At 31.8% G+C, this 27861-nt stretch overlaps 2 protein-coding genes across 3 annotated transcripts in view; one reads left to right on the top strand and one right to left on the bottom strand.

Annotated features, from left to right (window-relative positions):
• The window catches only part of LOC107448683 (nuclear receptor corepressor 2), an 86081-nt gene extending 78974 nt beyond the window's left edge, over positions 1-7107 (top strand). For both annotated transcript variants that reach the window (XM_016063980.3, XM_016063981.4), the window contains one exon: positions 174-7107. In XM_016063980.3, the coding sequence (XP_015919466.1) occupies positions 174-5320 (5147 nt within the window). In that variant the 3' untranslated portion in view covers positions 5321-7107. The remainder of the gene's footprint in view (positions 1-173) is intronic.
• A 5212-nt stretch (positions 7108-12319) lies between these two features.
• On the bottom strand, positions 12320-26900 carry LOC107448684 (solute carrier family 15 member 4; the record flags this gene model as incomplete). Its single annotated transcript, XM_043044145.2, is given in 6 exon segments — positions 12320-14107; positions 16378-16499; positions 16592-16797; positions 19129-19224; positions 21520-21673; positions 26593-26900. Coding segments are annotated over 6 exon segments (1230 nt in total), but the record flags the coding sequence as incomplete, so codon positions are not given.
• Between the last annotated feature and the right edge of the window lie 961 nt (positions 26901-27861).

Genomic DNA, 27861 nt, shown 5'->3' with positions numbered 1-27861 from the left:
TAAAAATTTTCTTAACAGTCTCAGATAAATTACAGCTCAAAATTAACAAAAGTAATGAGCCATTTATATTTATAGAGTTTCTTTTAACTTTTTAGATTTCAATATTAAATACAAGATATAATTATAAAATTTTTCCTTTAGTTTAATGTTTTTATTTTCTACTCTTTCTTTAGATAAGAGTAACAATCGTAGCAATGAGAGACTTATGGAATGCAATCAGACCAGCCTGCTTAGTTCTGAAGAACCTAGAAATCGTGGTGTATCACACATTGATTCTAGTCCGAAATGTCCTCCAGACTATGACAGTAGTGCAACCGTTAGTGCCGATGAGGGTCAGAACCAAGGAGATGGCGATGGACGAGACTCTTCACCACGTGGCAGCCATCCTAGTTCCAAAACGCAGATGGGCAATGAGTCTTTGAGAAAACCATTCCAGTGTCCATTACCGATTCCTAAAGAAGTGGATAACAGATGTGAAGCTTCAGTTCCGATTGTAAAAACTTTACTTCAAGATCCAAAAATAGGAGCTACTCCACCTGAAAATATTGACCAATTGTTAAAAGCTTGCAAGCCCAATAAAGATGAACCGACTTCTGTAAAAGACCTAATATACCAAGCAATTGAAATGAGTCTTAATCAATGGCCTAACAAATCAGGCAGGAATAGTAGTCCAATACCATCAACTGTTGGTGTGTCAAAAGAGGTGTCTGAAATAACTATTCTTGATCCAAAGAAAGATGGAGAGAATTCTGGTTCTTTGATTCCCCCAACTGCCCATTGTGGTTCTCGCCACCCATCTCGCCCCAGTTCTCATCACATGGAAGTACCCCCAGAATGTGAAGTGCAAGATCTAAGCAAGAAAGTAAAATCGAGAGATGTCAGTCCTGTAAAGGACTTCACAAAAAGGGAACGTATTGTAACACCTGTTCGACCACCATCTGGTTCTGGTGGATCGTCTCACATAAACTATATGGGTGCCCCACCCCCTGCACATTGTAATCAGTTTCGAACTTCACAACCACCACCTCCTGCTCTTTCACCTCATTATGTTGCAGAACCTCATCATGAAGCTTATTTTTCCCGAACTGGCGATTCGAGGAGTAAGCAGTATGCTTCATCTGAACGACCTTTATCTCAGCCTCCTCATTTAGTGGCACAAACTTCTTCTCTTTCAACTGTTTCTCCAATTCCAACGCATGCAAAACCTGTACCTATTAAAGCAACAGTTCCTCCACCACCCCCTCTTGTTGCATCAAAACCATCACAATTGTCCCCTAAAACACCTTATAAAGAAAGATTGGTTGCCCTACCACCAACTGGTTCTATAACCCAAGGAACTCCAGTTAACCAACAGTCTATGCCGGTTCCTCCTACCAATCTTTCATCTTCAAGGTATGAAGGTTATTTGAGACAGTTGCCACCAACTCAGACTAAGGATGGTGGCTCTATTACTCTTGGTACACCTGTGCCACATGACTCTGTAAAACGTGTTCCTACTAGTAGATCAGAATCTTTTGGCCCTAATATGCCTGATAATAATTTAGTGAGACAAGCAGTCCCTGCAATGTATGATCCAACTGTTATGGAATATTACAGACAAGTTGGACCAACAGGTCAGCAGTACTCATTTCCACCAGGCTATTCACCATATCCACCTAATGTTCCTGCTCAGCGACCTTCCTTTGCTAATGAATCACAACTCAGCTCAAAACAGATCATAATAGATTATAATACTTCTAAACAAATGCAATTAAGACGTGGGGCTGGTGGACCTCCAGAAAAAGAAATGAAAGTATCTCCACGAGGAACAGAATCAAATCCCCCATCAGTGCCTCCAGATAGTCACTTACATCCCATGTATCCTCCTGCTAACTATCAAACAAATGCTGGATCGCATTACAATCATGTACCATCTTATCCACATGGGGATTCACGATATTTACATCATCGATCACCTAGTGCTCAAACAGATCGAACTAGAAGCCCATCAGGAGTTGAATCTCCTCACAGCACAGGATATTCCCAACTTCCTGGAAAACGAAGCCCAAGTTTAGCTCTTTCATCTGGACGACAAAATGTAATTCACAGAAGCATAACTTACGGTACTGCTAAACCATCGGTAATACAAGCACCCCAGTCTGCTTCACCTCGTACTTTTGAAATGCGAAGTGAAACTGTTAGTCCAGCTAGTGCAAGGAAATCCACACCATCTCCTCGTCATCCTCAGCCGTTAGTGTATTCAGCTGTTCCATCTGGGCATGATGCCTTTAACACATTAGTGAATGCTGCAGTTGCTCAACCCAGCTTAGCTGTTCCAAAAGACGGTAAAGGTTCTCCTACAACTAGTGCTCATAATCGACAGGATGTGAAATCCCCCAGGGATAGACCTCCTGTGGTTGAAGGGCTGGAAAAAACTCTTATTGATATGCATCAACGACCACGATCGTATACAGAATCTGGCCATAATTTGGTAGCTCATGAAAGAGGAAGGACTAGTGAACAAAGTTCTGTAGAGCAGCAATCACAATCCATGAGTAATAGCCATCGCTATTCAGGTTCTATCCACAATTCTTACGATATGAGAGATCCCAGAAATCTTGATAAAGCTATGCTTGTTACTGAACAGTTTAGGCTAGGAAATATGAGAGAACCCTTTTCTAGGGAACAATTTGAAAGGCAGATGCGTCAACCTAATATGCCTGCTTCTCGTGATCGCATTAGTTCTAAAAAAGATGATGAGCGCAACAGATCTGCTGTTATTGAAAATCAAAATTATTCCAATTCTCAACAGTCAGATTTAGATAATGAAGCTTCCAAAATATTCTCTCAGTCTTTCCAAAAAGACCCTCCTAGTTCATCACATGGAGTATTGACAGCATCAAGCTTGATTGATGCGATAATTACTAGACAAATAAATTCTAATGAACCACCGATAGTGACTAAATACTCTTCTATAGATTTGTTCAATCAATACAATTCTTATGATGACAAACCTAATGTAAAATCTGGGAATAATAAGAGAGCAGAAGTGGTCACTATTGATGATGAACCTGAAAATGAAAAACTTTCATCCCAGTATATTGATAAACATAATTCGCGTGGTCGTTCACCTCCTGTATCAACAAGCAATGCCATGGGTCCCATTTATTCTGGAGAAAAAGCATTCACATTAAATGATCACATAGCCGCAATTATATCCAAGGATTATAATAATCCATCTGATCTAACCCAATCTCATCGTGGTGGTTCCCAATCATCGTGTAATTCTTCTCGAGCTTCTCCATACACTGGAGGAGGATCCTCTAACTCACATGGCTCAGCAGGTGGTAAACCATTAGAAGGTATTGCATCATCTTTACCATCTGAAGGAATTCTCTTAAACTCAAATGTTCCTCATGGAAGTCCTGATCACAGTCCTCAAAATTGTCCCGGTAATGGCTGTTCTTTTCACACACACAGCTGGAAACTAAGAAGGGCTTTGCAACAGGATAGAGAAAGGGATCATAGATCTCCTGGTTTGAATGAAAATGCTATCAAAAGACCTTCATCAAATCAAAGTTCAGATTCTTCTGCTCCACAGGAAGAAAGACAAATTATTAGAGTTGCTCAAACTTCATCTCCTTCAGTGCAATCAACACGAATATCCCCAACTGGGCCCTATGGTGTGGAACCTATATCTCCACCTAGTCAAACACCTGAAAGTACAGATCCACCTAGTAGAACACCATCTAATTCTTCAGTTGGTAGTTTGATTCACAATCAACCTCCAGCATGGGCCAATAACCCTAGTATCACTGGACTTCTTACTACTCGCCTGCTGTATCCACAAGAATATCCGGAAGGCATCCCACCTTCATCAATTCCACACTATGCAACACCTTCATCTTCTACTGGTGCTATGGGACCAGGGCGACCACCCCATCAGCAGCAAATGGGGTTATCTCCGTTAGACTATGTTAAAAATCGAATAGTTGAAGTAATGAGGACTGCCACTGATGTTGAACCTGAAAGTTCAGAATCTCGCCGCCCTCATTCTGCCATGAGTCATGCTGAGGAGAGAGAGCAACTCCACATTTATCGTTTTCAACCAGGTGCTGACAGAGAGGGTAGAGAGCTTTCTAACGAAAGACCGTGCAGTACAGGTAATGGGCCACCCCTCCTACAAGGACAACGATACAGTCCTGCTGTGTCCCGGTATAGCCCTGTACCTCCAAGACCGTCAAGTGCTGTTGAACGTGTACCTAGCCGTAATTCAACTCCTAGTGAGTTATCACGGCAACACAAAAGAGGTTCAGAAGGCCATCTTGTGTCTGGAGATTGGCGTGAAGGCCAAGTTTCTTCAAGAGCAAACTCAAGGTCTGTGTCTCCTAGTGTTGATCATCCTGATAGTGTACGTAAAAAAACTCGATCTGAGGGTACATTCATACCCGAGAGTACAACAGATCGTGCTCCTGTCCTATTACCCCAAAATTCAACCAACATTCATCGTTCTGGTTCCCTGTCAGAGGCCCCCCGCCTCAGTTCAAGCAATCAAGGCGCTCAAGTCCTAGAGTGCCAAAGTGCTTCCAAAAGCATTGTTTCTCCACGGACAGAATCCTACCATCAATCTCAAACAGAAAGTGACTGTTATAAATACCGTGTTAGTGAAAGCCGACCAGAAAATCAGTGGAGTATGATGAATAATCACAATAGAACTGCTGACAGTGAATCACTAGCACGATTAAATGAATCTATGAGTATTGGTGCTGCTTCATCTACAACAGAACCTTATTCACCATCAAGCAGGGGTGATGCGCAACCTAAATCGTTAGATCGTAGTGATTCAGGGACTAGGCAAAGTCCTGTGACTAGTTCAGGTAGTGCATCTCAAGAGCCTAGTCGAAGCAGCCCCAGTGCATCCTCTCAGGGTCAGAGAAGCGCTACATCGACACCGCTGGGTGTGAGTGCTTCGCCGAGCTCAGGTTTATACTCTCCATTTGGGACTACGAATGGTGGTGTAAGCAGCAGTACTAATGTAATATATTCCTCTGCATCTTCATTACCTCCACCTGCAAGTCCTCATGTAGCTTACTCTTCTTTCTCAGGAATGGGCACAACTTATGCCTATCCTTATTCTGCGTTATCGATGAGGACTCTTGCTGCCTCTACCACTCATAGTTCTACTTCTATAACTAATAGTACATCTTCTGTTTCTAATTCTCACGTTCCCCCTTTAACGGCAAATAGTGCATCTAGAAACTCTCCATCTTCATCGATACGAAACAACCAACCTCCCCCATTATTGTCTTCTCAATATGAACCATTGTCAGATGAGGATTGAAGTGTGCAATTTTTTTTTTCTAAAAAGAAAAACAATTTGTTATTTGCTGCTGGAGCTCTTGTATACTTAGCCCTTTGCATTCCAGAATCTATATCTAATGCTATTCATGTGGTTTGTGACTCTGGCTGCAGCAGCTGTCTACTTTTGAAAACTATTTCAAGTCTTGCATGCTAAAGACTATGAGTGCAAGCGGTGGTTATTGCTCATTTCAACCACTAGTAATTTTCTTTTCTGTGATCACTTTAGTGGCAGATATCTTGTTCTAAATTTATGGATATATCAGCATTTCTTTCTGAACACTGCCACTCCCCCGATTTCCCAGGGGCGGATTTTTAAAATTGCAGCCAGCAAAAGTAAAAAAAAAAGACATTTACTAGAAGAAAAATGTATGTGATTTAAAATATTTAAAGACACTTATCTACTATGCAAAATGAAAATATGCAAATTTTTTATTTAACTTTGTGAAGATATTACCTATATTTCTAGTCTTGAGGTATTTTATATATATAACTTTTTCTGTTCTGTTGTACAGTTTATTTCCTCTCTGTTAAATCAATCCGCCCCTGCTGTTAAGCTCAATTGGAACTCTGGCATTCAACTCAAACTCCTTTTTAACTCAATAGTCGCCGAAGTTCAGTGCCTTGATCCGCTGCAGGGTACTTGGTTTCATCCTAACAGACAATTGTACTATTTATAGTTTGCTTCAGAAAAGGCTTAAGAATGTTTTTAATAATACATTGTTTTTCAGTCAGCGTGAATGTCCATTAAATGAAACAAAAAATAGGAAATATATGTAGCATATTCATGCTGACATGTCCAAAAAGAAAAAAAACAAAATTTGAATGATATATAATTTTTGCTCTGTAGAATAATTTTTTTTCCTCCTTGATTCTACAAGGTGTGGCACACCAGTATTTAACTACAGGACAATTCTACTAGTTATGAATGTCATATTATATTATCAGGTTTAGCATATACATCACTTAATGAAATTTGAGCTGTTCTAAAAATTTTTGTGGAAATATGTCTTGGTGTCATTTATATTTTTTTTTTGACACCAAGGCTTATTTTAATATATATTTAGGACTACTCTATTTTTTGAAATTGAGTTATGCTTAAGTCTGTAAATATGGAATTCTTAAACAGTGGAATTGCCCTATAATATTTTTTTTAATAAAAAAGTAGTATTTTAATAAAAGTTCCCTCTATTGAAGTCAATCGATTTTACTACATTATCCCGGTGCTTAATTTTTTATAAACTTCGCCTGTAAATCTAATAGTAGCGAGAGTAAATAGAATGTAGTTCGTTAAAGTGTCTCATATCATTTTGTACATAACTGAGTTGTAAATATGTTTGTTTCCTCTCCTTAATCATTTGAATTAGTGCAATATGATGTAGCTTACTTTTGTTAATTGAAAATTATTTAAAAAAAAAATCTTGATTTTTAAAACATTCCATTTTTTATCGACACTTTCAGAAGGTTGTGTGCATATTTTTCTTATTTTTGTCCGGTGACAGAACATGTAATTAATTGTATGCATGTTGTTTTAAAATTGATGTATCATTGAGCTTTTAAAATCTAGTTTAATGTGTCTAAAAGGTGATAGTGAATTTTTGTAATTAATTTTTTTTCCAGTGCTGCTTAAACATAATTTTTTTCTATAGTCGTTTATACCTTACCTGTGCAGTGGCCTGCGGTCTATTTAGAATGCCCTTTGGCAAATTCCTCGATTAGATGCCTCTGAAAAGAGAAATTTATCGCAAGGAGGCAAAAAAAAAAAAATAATGGATAGATTTATATTTATAGTAATTTTTAATCCATATTAAAATTCATTTTTATATAAATTATTAAAAGTGAATATCAGTCTTTGGTAAAAGGTTAATTATTTAAAACAAAAAATTTTTTTTTTGTAGTTTAAAGAATATTTAAGTCTTAATTACCCTAAAACTTCTCTATGAAATTTACACTGTATATCATTTTGAAAATTATACTTTATTCTTAATAAAATATTTGACTTGAATCATCTTACTAACCCTTAACAATTAAAAACTAAATAAATTTTAAATATAACAATTGATAAAAAATATTAAAATGGCTTGCCACCATGTTACGCGATGTTGGACGAAATAAGTGAAAGTGTTATGCCTCTTATATGGCAGCATTGGTATTGAAGATTAAAAATATTTTATTAAATTATAAAATGTCCTTGCTGTTGATTGGATGCCTCCATTAGCTGGACACCTGGGACTGTTGTCTCCTGCAAGCCACTGTACCAGTGCTGTATGAATTATTATTTACACAGGATGATGTTATTGCAAAAATGTATGAATTGTTATTTACATGTATCACAATTTCCCTAAAAATATTTTATGTCTTGGTTTATGTTCAATTTTTTTCTTAAAATTTAAACTATTTTAAACATACTTTTTTTTATGAATTATGTTCTAAGTTATAAATCACCTTCATAAAGACAAAGATAAGAATTTCTGCTTCTAAGAGTGAATGTGATATAAAAATTTGACCTTTTTAAGGTGACACTCACGGTTCCTGGTGTGCCACAGTTGAGAGAAATTCTGTAAATACTTTGATATGTATAAAGTTAAAATCTTTTTTAATGAATTTAGGGGATGAATTACTCATGTTGTAAAAATGTATCGACAAAAAAGAGGCTCATTATAAATAATCATCTGATTCCATCATCTGGTTACTAGACGCTCAGATCCAATCTGTCATTCTAATTTTTTTTTAAATATTTGTTTTTCCCCCGTATTAACAGGTCCACATTTACATTTAATGTAGTTTATCTGGTTTTGGGGTAAATAAAAATTAAATTATTACTTTTGTTTTCAAAAAAAAAAAAGGTGAAAATATATTTTGTTTTTGTATTATAAGTTGTAAATAGCACTGAAGGTTTCTGGAGCCGAGAATAACTGCATATTCATGTGGTAAAAACAGAATATTTCATACACGCATTAAAAAATTAATAAATAAAAAAAGACAAATTGTATCATATCAGTGTTGAATGTTTGTACCAAAAGCTGGCTGTAGTATTCAGAAACCTGTTACTTTTGTTGGCAAATTAAAAAAAAAATCTTGTTGAAATATACTTTCACAGTCTTGACTTTTATTTCTTGCCATATAAACATGTTATATAATTTTTTTCTTATTGTCACACTGATACAATTGCATGCTACATATTTTTATGTGTTATTTTAACGCTTGTACATTTTTGCCAAGTCCTATGTTATTTTTTATTAACACACAGAAGTACTTTTTTTTGTCTATTCTACTTAAACTAGGGTGTAGAAATTTTTTTTTTCTGTCAAGAGATGTTTATATCAATTGATAACTTAATTATTCTTTAGTATAATAAAAACAATACCAATATATCTTAAAAATTAAAAGGCAAAATCAGATCATAATTTTCTTAAAATTAAGAAATATTTGAAGTTGTTATCAATAAAATTAGGTTACAACAGATTTTCTAAAATTAATTCCATTATTTTTTTATTTTGCCTAAATTTTTTACTCAAGTTAAGAATTACACTTGTTTTGGCTAAAGAAATGTCAAAATATTTATTCTCATAATGGTGTAAAAAGTCGAAAAAATACGGTCAAATTTCTTTTATGAGGTCAAAATCTTGAGATACCAATGTGACGTTTATTTAGTTAAGAAAAAAAATTTATTATGGTAGTTTTGATGCTTTTTCCAATTTTTGGTTGAAAGTTAGTTCGTGATATGTTTATTTAAAAAAAAAAAAACATAAAGTTAGGCTATTGTAAAGAAACTAAGCATTTTTTACTTATTTATTATCTTTTGATATTTTTTTTTTAATAGCCTTGTCGGACTTTTTCCTAAGCATTTTATCTTTCTAGTTTTTCTGCCCTTCAAACTATTGCTATAATATCTTCTAAATTTATCGACTTGTGTTTTGGCTTGCAGCATGAATAAAACAATACCTCACTTGTCACTCTCTAAAACGGAAAACGTCAGGTATTAATTTTAGACCTAAACCAAAGCGCTTATAAACCAATTTTTAGCTAATTATTCACACTAAGAGCTATTTATATTGTTCGCAAAGAAATAAACCATTTTTAAATTAAAGCAGGAAATTTTTAAAAGAGAAAAAAAAAACATGTTTTGAACAAAATAATCTCGCACATTCAATGAAATTATTTAACACTAATGAGAAGATTTCTTTTCATAAATGTCAAAAGAATATTAACATATGCATAATTTAATTTGCAATAAAAAGTTTTTTTTTCTCCAAAATTCAATAGGACACAATTTAATAATATTTTACAAATAAACATTTAAATGCTATTTTCAAGATACAAATTTATTTATTTTAAAACAATCATAAGTACACATATTTAATACTAGCAATAAACAATTAGTGCATGTGAGAGTAAAACAAAGTAAAAATTAACATAATGATCAAATTTTCATTCCTTTGCTGCTGCACTGAGGAAGGCGCTCCTGTCTAATCCTCGAATAACAATCTACAGGCCAGTTTTTCTTTTACTTTGTCTTACTATCAGCACTAATCTATTACTACCCACTTGCATAGAGTATAAACAGTAACAATTTTGACTTCAGAATGAAAAGCAAGCAATAAGGCACAATTTATGAATTCTACATAAATCAAGTAAGGCTATGGAAATAATAGCAATAATATTTGAAGTATAAATTGCATAGCTGGAGATACTTTTTGTAAGCATATATTTACAACTTGTTCTTAAAAGTAACTTAATAGAAATAAGCACAATGGATATGTTCGAATAAACATGAACAAATAATGAAAATGTATAAAGAAAAGGAACACAATGAATTGAAGAGTTAAATATTTAAAAGACTAATACAATATGTTATAAATTAAAAAGCATTGGCATAGTTGCCAACTTATCAACTTTAACCATAGCATTTTTCTAAAATATTAAAAATGGCAAGGCAATGTCTTAAATTAACAGAATTAACAAACATTTGAAAACTCAGTTGAATGGAAAAGATAAATGGCTTTTTTTTATACATTTTAATTTAAAAAAAATAATTATAAATTAAGTAATGAAACCAAATGTAAATTTTAAAATTGGAATTTTGCTGGAAAAAGTTTTTTTTGCAGCTGAAATAGAAAAGTTGGCAACTAAATAAAATACTTTATAAATCTTATAACTGTAACTTACATAGACTTAAAAAGTGAAGACAAAAAATACATACTTTCAACAAAATAACACTAATTTTAATAAAAACAATCTTCATATTTTAAGATGAGTTGGGCTATTCTAAATTAAATTTTATTCTAAATTAAATTTTGGGACATATTTACAGGATTTCATTGACAATATTCACTGATAAATGGGAGTAAAATAATTAAACGTAATTTAACTAACATTTGAAAACATAGTCCAACGATAATAGGGATACATTAAAACTATTAAATGGATTAAAATCAAAGATATTAGACTTTGAATTTTGCTTTGCTGGAAATTTGTGCTAAGCTGAAATAAAAAAGTTGGCAATTATTTAAAAATTTCATTAACTATAACTTTCATATGATTTTTATTTTAAATACATACTACGTAGAAACCAGTACTAATTTTATTCAAAACAGCCATTAAGTTTAGTAATACCAAAGCGAATTTTAGTTATGGCATATTTACAGGATTTCATTGACAATATTTACTGACATATGACAATGAAATAATTTAAATAAATAGAATTTAATTAACATTTAAAAATATGGTCAAATGAAAAGATCAGTTTTTTTTAATACATTTGAATTATTATAAATTAATGTAAATCAAAGTTATTAAGTTCAAAAGAAAATATAAAACCTTCAATTCAGTTTTTTTTAATACATTTGAATTATTATAAATTAATGTAAATCAAAGTTATTAAGTTCAAAAGCAAATATAAAACCTTCAATTTTGTTGAGAAACATTTTTGCGTGGCTGAAATAAAATAAAAAATAGCCAGCTATATAAAAATAGCTTAAAAATTTCATTAACTATAACTTTCATTATATGATTTAAAAAAGAAAACAAAACATACTAAGTAGAAACCAGCACTAATTTGATTGAAAACAGTTATTTATATATTTTGAGTTGAGGTGCACCTAATATTATTTCAGTACTGCAAATAAAAAAGAAATTTAAACAAAGTAAAACGTGTCATTCATAATTTCATTTGCGTTTTCTAAATTAAAGTAAGATAAAATGAATTTTCGTAAATATACCAAATGGCCAACTGAATTTGTTGAATAGTAAAAATGCTTGGGGGGTCATAGCAACTTCCCAATCATCGCTCCTGGATGTCCTTTAAATGTCTATAATATATGTCCTGAACATAAAACAGGGTACGCAGCCAAATTTTTCAACAAAAAATAAGCACTTTTCAAGCACTTTAGACAGGGCATAAAATGAAGACTGAAATTGAGAATCTCTTGCAAAATGCAGCAGGGTTACACATGAGAGTCAAAAATCCTTACCACTGAATCCAGCTCAGTATACGCAAGTATTTCATCAAACATGCAAAACAAATGGTGTTTTCATACACTACAGACGAAATAGATTGGGGTTGAATTAATTGGGAAAACGTTGAATAGGACAATGTCTTTTTGCATAATTTGTGGCGAAAATCAACATGGCAAAGAAAAATATCACATTTCGGAAAAGGGAAAATTAAGCACTTTTTAAAAACACCTGTGGAAAAAAGCACCTTTAAGGGCTTTTAAAAAACGAAAATAAGCACCTTTAAAAAACGCTACGCACCCTGTAAAAGAATATATTTTGATAAAAAGAAAATTTCTTGATAAGAACATTTTTAGCATGTTGTCAATAGCGATAATGAAAGGATATTGTGGAAATGAATTACACTGTTAAGTGGGGGCAACAGTGATAATAATTTTTGATGATTTAGTAACATGTTGCTACTCAACATTAGCAAAATATTGCCTCACCTGCATTCAAAAGTATGATTAACTAGAAATAAAAACAATTTTTTCCTTTTTAAGTGAAATAAATTTTAATAAGATGAATTACAGTTGTGCCTATTGAACAGGAAAACTTATCCTAGTCTTTTGACTTTAATTTTAATATGAACAGAGTATCACAGAATATAGTTATAGCTCTCACAATTAGAATAGATGTTTAAAAATCAGTCTCTAATTTTAAAAGAAACTAAACAACTCAAAACTATACCTCTACATAGGATTACTTCTTTTTAAAAGTTAGCATATTCTTTAATCAAATATTTCCAATATATTGTAAAAAATTTATCAATATGATCCAAAGATACTACTTTTTTGAGAAAGATTTTCAAATTTAAAAAATAAAATAAAATTGAATAATGTTTTTTCTCTACTTTGCATTACTGCTGGATCATATTTATACATCTATTATAATTGTTGACTAATGTTAACAATACAAGATGAAAAAAAAAACACTCTACTAACATTTTCGATAACTAATTATGCAAATAATAAACATAAAACTAGAAGATAATATCTTATAAGATTCAGTAGATTAACCCCTTCACTACTGAAATATAAAGGTATAAAGTAAAAAAATATTTTACAGCTCCCAACTTTTACTACCGCAAGTCATAATAAGATAAATAAAATATAAATTATACTACCAAGGGGTCTAATAATTTTTGGTACACACATGAGGATCTCGGGCTAATCTGAAGTCGAATACAATAATAAATAGATTTAACAATTATTTAGGAAAAAAAATATATATGTATAAAGTTTGAGCAGAATACAATGCAATACTGCATTAAATCTCAATTTCAAAACTATTTTTGTTATGTGAATCAGGCAAAATAGTTATTAAAAGAATCTAATATTAATTATTAAAAATGTATTTAATTCTTGGAGGTAAAATTTCAGCATAATAGAAAAAAACTGCAAGTTCAAAGTTATTGAATGTATGTACTATAAAATAAAACAATTAAAAAAAATATTATCTAAATGGATTTAAAACTAAATACTCACAATACTATGAGATTTCTCTCAACTACTACACAATCATAAATTTTGCCATATGTGCCAAGATACACATATGCACCTGCATATTGTTGACTGTACTATTTTTGAATAAATTTAAAAGCCTCATATAGATCACAAAACTTCTCAGTCAAAAGAAAAATAATTATTTTCAGAATAACTAAATTATAGAAAATCTGAAAATATTTATGCATTCGAGCGAAATTGATTTAGCGTCATTTTTCAAAAATCACCTATTTTAGAACAAACTACATGTTCTGAAACGATTGGAATCCCCAGAAAGCTTAAACGTATATGGATGTTTCAGTGAAAAGGAAACCATACATTTTCTTACAGCATGTTTTAAAAGGTAAGAACTGAGGTAACGAAGAGGTTAAGTGAGTTGGGAAATGAAGATTAAAAATATCACAAGTTTGAATGTCACATTCGCATTCACCGTGTTCTGCTTCTAGTGGAAGAGCTAGTGCTGCTATTTCCCAAGAGGCGAGCAACACTGGGATTTGGAGAAGGCATTCGCCTCACTTTCAGTTTCTTGGAAATGATGCAAAAAATGATGAGTGTTACAAACTGCACTAATGCCAGAAAGAAGAAGTAATAATATAACTTTCCATTATTGATGTTACTTGAATGATGACCTATAAACAAGCCTTCAATATTTTCAAATGATGTTAAGGCAGCAACCCCAAGGAAACTTCCTATACCAGTGCAAAAGTAATAAAGGCCCATCACAGCACCTTGCATAGTTGTTGGAGCTTGCGAGCAGGCAAATTCCATGCCTGCAAAATTAAGAATAAAATGAGCAAATTCAAGTATAACATAGTAGACAATAATCAGCGTATGTTTTAATATGGTAAACAATATTAACCACATAACACATAATAATAATCAATGCATATTCTTAAACATTAAGATTTGTGTTAATGTGAGAGCTTAAAACCAAGTTTTCTTAAAAATGGCAGGAGATTTTAAAAATACATGAAAAATAGACCACTTTCGTTTTCATAAAATAAGAAGTATGTGTTAAAACATAAAATGACAAACCCCCCTTTAGAAAAAAAATTATAGATTGCAGAAAAATGATTTAAAAAGCAGATTTTAAATGTTTAATTTTTTTATCCCTTATGAAAGAATCATCAGTACAGTTATTGGAATATAGCGTCCACAAGTTGAATTTAGTGTTTTAACACATCAGCTCAAATCTGGAACAGAAGACTTCCTTTTTTTAAAAATACAATAAAATAAAAATAGCATTTTTCAATATTTTAGACTTTTAGATTATTCTACCAAAACATTGAATTGATTTTCATAAAAATGAAAAAGTTACAGCATAATGTGTAAAGCGGGGTGCAGTGTATGATCCAAGTGAACTTGTGCACTCAGTTGATTAATGAATTTACTCACTCCTTTTAGTAAAATACTATCGTTTTAACTAATTTATTGAAATAATTTTTAACGAATGTTGCAAACCGTTATTGAGTTTTGAAAACAATTAGAAATAAATGAAGGCTCAGAAGTTCAATATGAAATTATCACAGAGTTTCGGGGGTAGATAAAGAAGAAAAAGGGCTAGACTAGCACTTTAAGACTGTTGAAAATTATGAAAAAGAAGCATCTTAAGGACCTGGTATTGAAGCATAGTTAGTTGCAAGATTTTATATCTTTATATGGAACAATTTTAAACACAAAACTTTAAATGCAATTTACTCGAAACTATGTTTCTTACACTAGCTGCACCTCTAACCAGTATTATTTTCAACCGATTTACATCAAATTTTTAAACAATGTTCACAATAAATATAGGTTTTGTTGAAGATAGAAATATTTTAACTGGGTCGACTGGTTTTGGAAAATCCACGAAAATGTAACTTATTTCATGTCATTTTTAAAATCACTATTTTGCGGAATAAAAAAGAAAAAAATTTTTAAGTAAACATTTTTAATTGTAACAGAAACTACATTCATGTAATTTTAAAAAATCAAATTTGGCCGATTTTTTTTTCAACTTATGAGTATAGCAAAAAATGAATACTTTAAAAAAATAAGTTATAAATATTGCTAAGTGCTAATTTTTTAAAATTTTTGTATTAGTAACATGATAAATTAATATTAAAATATTTCAAAAACGTAAAAAAAATGTATTAGTTTATTACAATCGTTTCAAAATTCATTAAAAATCCTTCCTTACTCAGGCTTCTACTGTCCTCTTCTCTCTTAATAAACTGGCGGAAGTGCAGTAAAAATTCAAAACAGAAGGCAAGAGGAATTTTTAAAATACGTTCATGTATACGTTAGTAGTTTTAAGAAGATACAAAATTTTTAATACACTGTTTCATTTCAGTGCAAAAAGCAACTCTCTGTAAAATGCAGAAGAGTTGGCAACTATGAAATATTGATTTTTAAACAAAGAGTTCAATGGAATAAAACAACCCGAACTGGCTATTTGAATATACAGCAATATATATTCAATGCAAAACACTCAAATATTTTTTAAAAAGAGATCACCAGAGTAACTTAGTGCTAAGCTTATTTGAAGAAGATAAAATCCTTAACATAAAGAATGTATACAAAAAAGAAAGAATTACAAAATAATGTATATATGAAAATGTATTGCCAGATAAATACACATAAGAGTTTCACGAAAAAGTTACAGATCTTCTCTTTACATTCATTACAAGGTTAATTTTAAAGAAAAAACAAGTGCATATTCAAAATAACTTTTTCAAAAAAGGAGTAATCAAAACCAATACTTTATCAAATATTTGTTATTTAATTTTAGTTTCGTTATTAACACGAAAACATTGGGAAAAAAAACTTAATAAGATATTTTAGAATTTCATTTTCCATCAGGGTAATATAAACCTTAAACAGTATGTTGTAAAAACAAAACTTTAAATGTAACATGCAAACATTTAAGCATAACAAGGCAATTAAATTCATAACTTTTGTTTTGCATCTATTTATTTTTTTAATTAAAAATAACACTGAATTAAAAAAACATCTCTATTATAACAAATATTAAAAACGTAAGCATAATTAAAATACTTACCACTAACGCTAGTAAAAACTTCACTAATGCCGATTAGGGAATATTGGGGTATTTGCCACATTATAGGCAAATCAGCAGCAACAAAAACTGTGTTTTCAATAGTTTGATTAACTATTCGTCCCCTAAAAAATTTAAATTGAAATGATACTGAATTCATACATTTCTTTTTAACACTAAAAAGAACCAATATTAATAGGCTATAATTTAAACTCACTCATGGATGAAGTGCAATCTGCAGATTTCTAAGCAACCCGCAATAACCATTGATAATGTAGCACACATCATTCCAATTGCCATCCTTGTCAGTATGCTTATTTGAGTACCACGTCTGTCCAACCATGGGTAGATCACATGGTTCATTAATGGAATAAAAATTATAAGAAACAACACATTGAAAAGCATGAGCCAGGCAGCAGGAATCTGTGAATTGTATTATATTATTACACAGGTGCAAACTAAAAGAAAATGCAACAACAATAATTTATAAAACGAGAATATACTGGGAGGAAAATATGAGCTACTTATTATTTATTAACTTCTCAAAGAAAAAATTTCAATATCTCATGCGATTCTGAGACTCAAGGAAGGAAATAGAAAAAAATACTTGACTTTTCCCGATTGATTTTATCTAATTTTTGCAATCAGTGGCATATGAGCCGCGTTGGCTCAGGGGATAGAGCATTTGGCTTCCAATGCGATGAAGAACCGGCTTCGAATCCCAATCTATACGAATTCCGCATCCGGCTCGTGCCAACCACAGTGCTGACGTGAAATATCCTCAGTGGTAGACGGATCATGGGTTAGAGTCCCCTTGCCATCATGCTAACTGTGGGAGGTTCTAGCGGTCTACCTCTTCATGTAATGCAAATGCGGGTTAGTTCCATCAAAAAGACCTTCATGAAGGCAAATTTCTCCTAATACTCGATCCAGGAGTTCCCTTGTCTTCTGGATTGGGTTCAAAATTACAAGGCTACAGAGTTGAACATTAGTAGTCTTAAACCCATAAAAATTGGGTCGGCTGTTCAATGATGGTTATAAGGTAAAAAATCAAATCAGTGGCATATACAGAGCCATCGTGGCTCAGGGGATAAAGCAATTTACACTAGTGATCAAATGTAAGAGAATTTTTATAGGTGGATTTCAGAACTGCAGGACACATTTTAATAAAACTTGGTCAGAACATGGGTTGATATAATACAAAAATAAACATTCAACAGTTATAATTATAATACACAGGCATGATTGTATGTAACACTCATCAGAGCCAGATGGTATCAAAGAAAGGTAACTGAATTTAATAAAAAAAAAATGGCTAATAAAGGGTATTGCTCTCTTATACCGATATTCAGGCTCCACGCTGTGATTTCAAATTGCAAATAAGGCTGTTTATGAGTCCCTGAGGCAGTTTGTCCCACTTGTTAAGTAACGCCCTTATCAAAGACTGGATGGTTTTCGGAGAAAAGTTACAAGTTGTAATTTAACCTCCCCATATTGTCCCAAACATTCTCAATAGGATAGAGGGCACAGGCCAGCAAACTTTGACCACCATAATGGTTGATTTCTTGGACATTAGAGGGCAGGTAGCAGGTCTCTCTATATGAAAGTATGTCGAGAATCAGTGGCCAAGCTGAAGCTGGATTCCTCAGTGAAGGGAATATTAGACCATTGTTCCAATATCTATGATCTCTGCACCATCCTAAATAGACTCTTCAGTTAGCAGAAGACAAATAGCAAGTCCTTTTGCAAACAGTTCTCATAAAGCCTTCTAGAAACAGCAATCCTTGAAAGTTGACTGCTTGTGGCAACATAGAGGTCTCCAGAGAGTTGAGGAGCAGGGGCATCCTTCTTACACTTCACAGTAATAAACAAATACAGATCTTCATTTACCATTGTGGTTCTTTGCCGATCATGACAGGACTTTCTGCAGACAGAACTGAATATCAGTGTAATGGAATGAGGGAACTATTCTCTGGTAAAAAATTTATTGTTTCCAACAAATTAACGCAAAATGTTACAAATATTAAACTTTTCATATTTTTTACAATTTAAAAGCTTCTTTCTTTAATTTGTTTGAAAATCATACTTCAATCTTCGTAAAGTAGCCAAATATTTATTTGTTGAAAAATTAAAATTTTAATATTTTTTTAAAACTTTTTAAAAGCTTTATTTTATTAAATTTGTTTGAAAATTATGCTTTTATCTTCATAAAATATTTTGCTTGAGCCAAATATTTATCTGTCAAAAAATGTTAACCAACTTGTTTGAAGATCGCGATTTTTTCTTCATTAAAACAGTTTGCTTAAGCCCAATATTGAAAATGTAAAAATTTTTTACTTTTCAAAAACTAAATTAAGTTTCAAAAACTTAATTTAAAACTTCATTAATTTTAACTTAATTTTTAATTAGTAAAGTTATTTGAAAAAAACTTGCTTTTTTCTTCATAAATATTTTGCTGTTAAAAAGTTTAATTTCATAACCAAAACAGTTGTAACATAATACATTTTAAGTTTTAGTGTCCTTAGTCATTGAAAGGATGCCCGCTTTGGCTGGAGGTCTCGGAATATTATTCCCTTCATTCCCCCTCTTCCCATCACTGCATTCAATTGAAATATTTAGTGAAACACTGATGCCAAATATTAAGAAATACATATGAATTGATAAATCTAGTCACAGAAACGAATTTAGTAACGTGATAATATAAAACTTTTGCAATAGAAAATAATTCTCAGTACAACAATTTTTCAAAATTACCGAAAATTCAGTTGCATCTTTAACATCAGCAGTAGAATTGACTGGCAAAATGCTCAACCTCATTTGCAGACCTTGAGCGAGAAAAGTTGTTTGCATCTAAAAAGGTAGGATTAGAGAATTAATTATTTCCTAAAAAATAAAGTTACATTTCGGCATAATATTATGAATTTAAGTAAGATAAAGTAAAACTTGTAGTAGAGTAAGTAAGGAGTCACAGGGTAGAAAATTATTATCACAGAAAATAATTATTATCTCTCCAAACTGCCATTTACTTATTATTAAGAACTGTGCTTAATGTATAACACTCATTTTTACAGAGCAAAAATGGCTCATTGATGAAAGTACACATCCATCTTTAAATGTTCTCAAACAAGTAATTAGTCATACAGAATCTGCTGTGAACTCTTTTTAACTACCTTTATCACCCTGAATACTGGTTTTGTTACTGCATTTCTGAACTGCCAGCCTTTCATTTTAGTAGCCCTAATGTAGGGAGGAGTGCACAAACTTCTTGAGTGAAGGGCCACTTGCACTGCAGGTAGATTAACAAAGGGCCACATGCATATTTAGTCATATTAGCAGCAAATATGATAATTTTTATATAAACATTATTCTTCAAAGCATTGAATATTTTAGGCAGTAAACTTAATAACATAATTGCAGAAAATTAAGTACTTTTAATTATTTGAATTTATTTGAAACTGAAAAGAAAAAAAAATATGGGGGGGGGGGGTAATTGAACCAAAGAAGAAGTTTACAAAATGAAAGTGCAAAAACTATACACATTTTATTGAGTATTATAAATTTGAATTAAATATTTTAATTAAATAAAATTTATAATCTTTAAAAAAATGAAATGAAAAGAAATTTTTTATTCATTCAGAAGATCCTGTGGGCCACACATCAACAGTCGGCGGGTCGCATGTGGCCCGTGGGACACAGGTTGTGCACCCCTACCCGAATTTGTACCACAAGCACAACTAAAGAATTACTTAAGTAGCATAAAATGTTACAGCAGAAAACAGGCAATGTAGCAGATGAGGGCCAAGTTCCATTTTACATACAGTTAAACACAACAATAACATGCTTGCTGTCTCTATTCCTGGCTGTACAGCTTGTGAAATACTATAAGAAAAATACAATACAGAAGGTTTTCATTGCAGGTTTATATCCAAAATAGTGGAAGTACTTACATAAAAATAAGAAACCATTTCCACACGAGTTTGTTAGCATATCTCGCAACTATATCACATCTACAGCTGATTCAATGGCATTATTAATTCTTTTACACCACTTTGCAGTCCATTATTCTTGTGGCAAATTTAGTTTTTATGATGTCACGTCAACACAAAACCAGAATACAGCAGAAGCTTCAGTTGTTTTCATGGCTCAGTACAAGTCACGCTGCCTTTCAGCATTCACCTATTCATAACTATTGGAATTCAGCATTCATACCTATTGGAATTCTCAGCCTCAGAATCTTAGTGCAGTAATGGCTAAATATTCCAAGGCTTCTTCTTTCATTAATCACACCTGCCAGATGTGGAACAGATTACTCACAGAGATCCTTTCCGAAAGAATAACCAATGAGGCGAACCAGGTTCAATCCCGACGATGGCTGGTCGATACGAATTCCGCATCTGGCTTGTACCGACCGCAGTGCTGACGTGAAATATCCTCAGAGGTAGACGGATCATAGATTAGAGTTCCCTTGCCATCAGGCTAACCGTGGGAGGTTCTCGCGGTCTTCCTCTCCATGTCACGCAAACGTGGGTTAGTTCCACCAGAAAGTCCTCCATGAAGGTAAATTTCTCCCAATACTTGATCCAGTAGTTTCCTTGTTTTCTGGATTGGGCTCAAAATTACAAGACTACGGAGTTGAACATTAGTAGTCGTAAACCCAAAAAATGGGTTTGATGCTCAACGACGGTTATATATATAAAAAAAGAAAGAATAACAACACGTGTCAAGTCTGCCAGGCAAACAGGTTGTGCATGTATTCCTACAGCAGCAAAGGCAAGGAGAGAAAGAGAGAGAGTTCCAAACACCCAGCAGTATTAATCCTACTATCTATTTTACATAAAACCGACGCCAATAACAAATATATAAGAGTAACTATAAAAAACTACTTAAAAGTAAAAATATGTGCTCATTTCTCACTTATGACAAGTAATGCAACAGCTCCTCCTGATGAATCACACCACCCCGCTAAAAGAGGTATAAACAAAACCACTTCGAAAGAAAACAAACTCTAAATTTTGATAATTAAAGTCAGTCAGTTGACGAGTTTGTGTTCACCAATCGACAAAATGTTACAGGAGTAAAAACAGTGACCAATGCATTCATAAATCTTAAAATGAAGTTTAATGGCTAAGAAAGATTATACAATACCTGAAAATACAGCATCCAATATGGAATAAGTGAAAGAAAGACAGTGATGATCACAGAAAGAGATTTGACATCTTCAACAACCGAATCATGAAACTTGCCACCATACCTTACTTTGGCCATGTCTAACCAAGTTGGTCTGTTTATGGATTCAACACTATGAAGAGAAATAAAAATAAAGAAATTCAATTTGTTATTATGCAACATTTAAAAATATGTGTACATTTTTTAATAATGGGTGACTCAATCATTTATGAATGTCATATTTACGGATTTTAAACACTTATAACTCAGTTAAAAAAAATTTCGCCAATTCAAATATTTTTGCGAATTACACTCACTCCAATTTTTAGAAACTTTCAGATAAAGTAAAACCTCGGTACAACAATATTTTGGGGACCAAATAAATATATCGTTATAGAGGGATATATTGAGGGCCTACATACTTTGGTGACACAATAAATTTTTATTTTAAAGTTATTTATGTATTAACTATAAATGCATTTATCTATAATATAAAAAATTAATTTGCAGAGTGTTAACTATGGTTAAATATTAAAAACAATTGAAATAAATTCAGAAAATAAGATCATAAACATACCTGAAAACCGTTTTTATTGAAAATAATCCGATGTACTTTAGTTTGTTTATAAATTTTTTTTTACTGTTAAGTCAACAACCAAAGCATGCATTGAATCAAAAGCACGAAAATGATTTTCGCTAGTGAATGGTGCTCCCCCCACTCTCTATGGAAAAAATTCTATTTTAGGTGTTAATGTGATGCGAGTGGTCATTTGTGACTTATGACCAGCTTTTAACATGAAGGAAATGAAATCAGATAGGAATGTTACATCTGAGATTTCTTTAAGAGATAAGTGAGGCAATTCTAAGAAAGGAAACTCTTGGGGTGGTCAGCTGTGAGTCTTCTCTTGTCAGAAAATACGGCAAAAGATGATAAAATAAGATTTTTTACATTATTTGAAAACCAATTATGAATGGAGAAAATAAGGTTGAAATTTGAAAAAAAAAAAAAAATCGTTTATTCCTTCAGATGATATCGAAATATTGAGAAGAGGATAACATTAATTCGTATGCAAGTTCGTCGGGACCATGAAACATTATCATAATAGAGAGAGTTATTGTTGTATCGGATATCGTAGTAGTGGATATCGTAGTAGTGGGAGTTCACTGTGTTAAAAACTAGCTGTTATGGTCATTGACATTTAACATAACACATTGTGTCACGTCTCTAACATCTAATTTTGAACTCCTTAAACTAATGCAAGGAGGCAAGTCCTCAAAAGTCTAAATGACATCAAAACTTATTTTTACAAAAAACTGTAGAGCTGCTTAATTTTTTTTTGACTGAGTTATAAGCTTTTAAGAGTAAGGAGTGAGGAGTTTTACTTACTTAGGATCAATTATTATCACTGACAACAGAATTACTCCTGAAATAAAAAACCAACTCTATCTGGCAAATAGGATTGTCTATGGGCTGAGAAGATTTATTAAATCTAGGTTTCTTTCTAGAAAAACAAAGTTCTTAACCTACAAAACTTTTGTCTGGCCAGTCTTGACATACACTTCTGAAGCTTGAACAATGACAAAACCGGAGGAAGATTGTATCACAATATTTGAGAGAAAGATTTTGCGGGGTATATTTGGTGGTGTTAATGAAAACAATAATTGGAGAAGGAGATTTAACTTTGAACTGAACAAGATTTATAAACAACCTGATATTATTAAATACATAAAAATAAATAGAATGAATCGGATCGCCCATGTTATTTGAATGAGTGACGATAACACAATAAAAAAGATACTGCTTTTTAGATCCACTGGGAAAAGAAAGCGGGGAAGGCCGCGGTTAAGATGGGCTGACTCAGTGGAGTCTGATTTTTTCGCAATTAATGAAAAGAATTGGAGATCAAAGATAAATCGGAAGTCATCATGGAGAAATCTCTAGAGGAAGGCATTGGCTTACATTGGGCTGTCTGGCCAACTATGATGATGATGATATGCTTTTAAGAGCCATGATGGCTCAGTGGTTAAGGCACTGAACTGTCATTGTGAATAATTGACACTCGATCCCCAGTGGAGGCACAGATTAATGGGTACCAGTTAGCATGTTGGTTCGAACCACTGCTTTAAATTATCAATGAATAAGACTAGGAAAATATCATTGAATAAGACTAGGACTAAAATGTGAAATTTTTACAGCAAATTATTTTTAATAGATGTCAGAATTATTTAACTCCAATCTCACTAAGTGATTAATGTTACTCACAATTTGAAGACTGGTTATTTTCCACGTATGATATACCAGGTTTTCCCTGCTCTCCCTGACCAGTGGGAACCCTGAAATTTCTCAAATTAAAATAGACTAATAGTTTATTTCAAACAGTGTTTTTAGAAGGGCGGCCTGCTCCACCAACCCTTTGATCCCTACATATTTACCCTCCTTGCCCTTTTTGTAAAAATAAGCCGCCATCCCTTAAAAACACTGTTTTTAAATTTTATTTTTAGGAAAAGGTTGCTTTTTTAAACCTCTTTTTTCAATGAGATGTCCACTTCTGATTTGTTTAGTTTTTAATAATTATTCAAGGTGAGTAGCCAGTTTTACAATAAAAAAAAAATAAGCACCTTTTAAGTACTTTTCAAGCACTCAAAAAATATTTTTAATCACCTTCCAAAAAAAAAAAATTATAATTTGGATCTGTGCAGTAATAAAAATTATTTTTTCTATCATTTAAAGTACTTAATTTATAAACATAAAATCAATAAAATTCAATAACATTTTCAAAAACTTGATATTATCATGATGATATAACTAGTTTCTGATAAATATTACACAGAAAATTGTGAAAATAATGCAACTTTGGTAATTTAGAACAACAATCGATACGGCAAAGAAAAAATCTCTTTTTAAAAGATAGAAAATTACACCCTTTTTACAAAAACCGAATAAAAAAAAAGCACATCACACACATGTACTTTTAAAAAACATTACACATGATATAAATATTACACAGAAAATTGTGAAAATAATGCAACTTTGGTAATTTAGAACAACAATCGATACGGCAAAGAAAAAATCTCTTTTTGAAAGATAGAAAATTACACCCTTTCTACAAAAACCGAATAAAAAAAAAAAGCACATCACACACACGTACTTTAAAAAAACGTAAATAAAAAATAAGCAGCTTTAAGCACTTTTTAAAAATGCTACGCATCCTGTTATTTAACTCACCTAACAGAAATTTCATTCCTTCATTTTAGTAAGATTTTTCTAGCTATATAGGTAAAATTTGCATGACATTCTGCCCCAGAGATATTCATATTTCTCATTTGGTGGGGATATATTAAGGAATTTTTCACTGATTTTATTTAAATTTTATAATTATTTTTTTAAACAAATACCTTTTACTTAAAAATGCGCCTTTATAGGTTTACTTTCTTATAATTTTCAGTTTATAAAATAAAAAAGCTTTAAAGTTGTCAATCGAGTAATACTTTTTTTTTATAAAGAAAATTTAATTTATATTTCAAAATTTTTTTGTTATTTTGATAATGAGTGAGAATTGGGAATGAAAATATCTCCTGATGGTCATCGAAGCCACAGAAGTTGTCCTCACTGCATCGACACCGAACTCTCTCCCGACCATGTCTTTGATTGCCCAGCCATACTGGCGAAGCTCGTCAGGATCCATCTGGATCCCCCGCAGCAACTCCTTTATTCCATAGAGATTATTGATGTGGGCAAAGCTGTTTTAGATACTTTTGGACAAATTTAATTCTCCTTGCACTACTGGACAAGACAACAACAACATACTATTTTATAGTAATATACAGTGAGACCTGTTTTTGTGCGGTCCTTTTTTATGCGGTTCTGTTTTTGTGCGATTGGTTTTATGTGATTTTATTTTTGTGCGAATTATTTTTATGCGGTATATGAATCTTAACGGCGTTAGCACCAGTTTAATGTTTCCTATCAATGTGCATATGCATGTTGTGGACGAACTCTGATTATGTGGTCTCCTTGACAACAATGTATCTGAACTTCGCGGTGCTCTGGTTATTTACTTTCATTAGTTCATTTAGTATCGTCAACTCCATTTTCTCTTCTGTTTAAAATCTATTCTGCGCTAAACAAGTTGAAGTAAATCAGTAAAAAATCGTCTGCTGTGTTAAAATACTTAGTATTTTAAAATTAAAGCGTTATTTTTATTTTGTAAATTCTCGTCTAAGCGTATCTCAAATACTATACGCTTCGTATTCAGAGTTTTATACACGATTCATTAGATTAAGGATTCATTTTATAGTGAGATTAAAGGTAAAAAAATTAATTACTTTTGTTTCTATTTATATGTAGTTTTTATGATTTTTATTTTATTTTATCTGATCACTGACTTTATGGTACCAAAAAACAAATCAATTGAAATCCTATCTTCAAGCGATTTTCAACCAATTCATTCCAAGAAGATGCGCATTTTGGATTACTACGAGTAGCAGCAAACTATTTAATGTATAATTTGAAAACTTCTACATGTATATGTACAATGAAGAATTAAATATTTTTAAAATTTCTTTAGGTCTAATTTAATTATTTAATTTTATTGAAAGCATTCTCTTATCTATTTCATAAATCATTGATGTATTTTCTGAGTCCGACTTTTTTTATGCGATCCCTATCAACCGCATAAAAAAAGTTTTTTGTGGTATATGGTACAAACTTGTTTATTACATGTCAGAATTTATAAAATTTTTGAATTTTTTTTGGTGTGATTTCTTTTATGTGGTCCCTATCCACCGCACAAAAAAAGGTTTTACTGTACACATAAAATAGGGGAAATTTAAAAATTAAGGATCAAATCCAGTTATTACATAATATTACACATTTTGATACATTTTAGTGGCAGTAAATGAGCCCCTTTCAAAATTCAAAGTGCCCTTTTCAGTGGGAAGCACCCTGCCTTATTTTTATTCCAATTTAAATCAATCTAAAAATTGAAAATATTAAAAAGAAAAAAGTTATTTAGTTAAAAAGTATTAGTTATAAACAGAAAAATAGCACACCTGGTTTGTGATTCCATTGTAACATTTCTTTTGCGTATTCGATTAAGTTTCCAAGCACCTTTCAAAACAGAAAAAGTTCTCGAAATAGAACTTCCACAAGAAGATTGGTGAGTATAGATGGGATAAGTAACTAGAAACATTATAGTGGCAACTGTGAGTAAGCAGACAGGTATGAGATATCCACTTTTGAATCCATCTACCTGTTGAACATAAGTAATGCCTAGAATAGCTATAAGAGCTCCAATGTTTACACACCAGTAAAGCCAATTGAGATAGAGTCTAAGGCCATCTTGTCCGCTATATTTTACCTAACAGAAACAAAATGTGATGAGTATATTCTTCTTTAAGTTAAAATTGCTTCAAAGTAGGAACTGATATGATAAAAAAATAACCATATTTTAGTAGTTTTTTTTTTTTTTTTAAATCTTTATGTTCTTTTGCTTTTCGAGGCATGTAATATTTCTATGTGACATTTATTTTTTAATTATTCAATGCAGAGGGTTGGCAAGATTTTGCCGCAGGTGGAAAAAACCATGGTAAAAAGCGTCCTGGCAAAAACAGGTTTTTGCCAAGCAAAGTAGCAAAAACCTATATTGTCCTCTCATCAAAATTTTTTAACACAAAATTAATCCTAAAATTGAAATATATACTATAAATACATATAATTAAAAAAAATTAACAAAATTATTATTCCATAATTAAATCATAATGTATTACTATATCATTTAAGTAGTTTAAAACATTACTGATCAGAAAATTAGTGATTATTCTCTTTTTTCCAGTGAAATGAACTTATTTTAAATTAATATAACTATAATTTAAAGAATAAAATATCTATCAACATATATAGTTAATTAAAATATACAAGTATCAATGCAATTTTTTAAATTTGTGCAAATTCAATTCTTTATTCATCATCACAATACAATTTGTGCTGTCTCAACCGTGTGGTTCTGTTAGCATTTTGAAGTAATATTGAGAAATGAGGGGATTATCAAAATCTGGCTAATAAAACGTCCATCTTAGCTTTCTTATGTCTCTCTTTAAATATAGTGTAAAAGCGATATAATGTAAAATAATACAACCAAACGTTATTATGAAGAAGTAAAAAAAAAAAAAAATACAATTTGTAAAAAAAACATTTATTTAAGGATTCTAAAATGAAAAGAGGTCAAAAACTTTCCATCTCTTAAAAATTATTATCCTTATATTAATTATTAATATTTTAAAAATAATTTTCTCATGCAATGTATCAAAATTATTATTCCT

The sequence above is a fragment of the Parasteatoda tepidariorum genome, chromosome 4 (genome assembly GCF_043381705.1).
Source record: "Parasteatoda tepidariorum isolate YZ-2023 chromosome 4, CAS_Ptep_4.0, whole genome shotgun sequence".
NCBI lineage: Eukaryota > Metazoa > Arthropoda > Arachnida > Araneae > Theridiidae > Parasteatoda > Parasteatoda tepidariorum.
The sequence above is the reverse complement of the archived record's forward strand: the minus strand, read 5'-3'. Positions and strand labels throughout refer to the sequence as shown.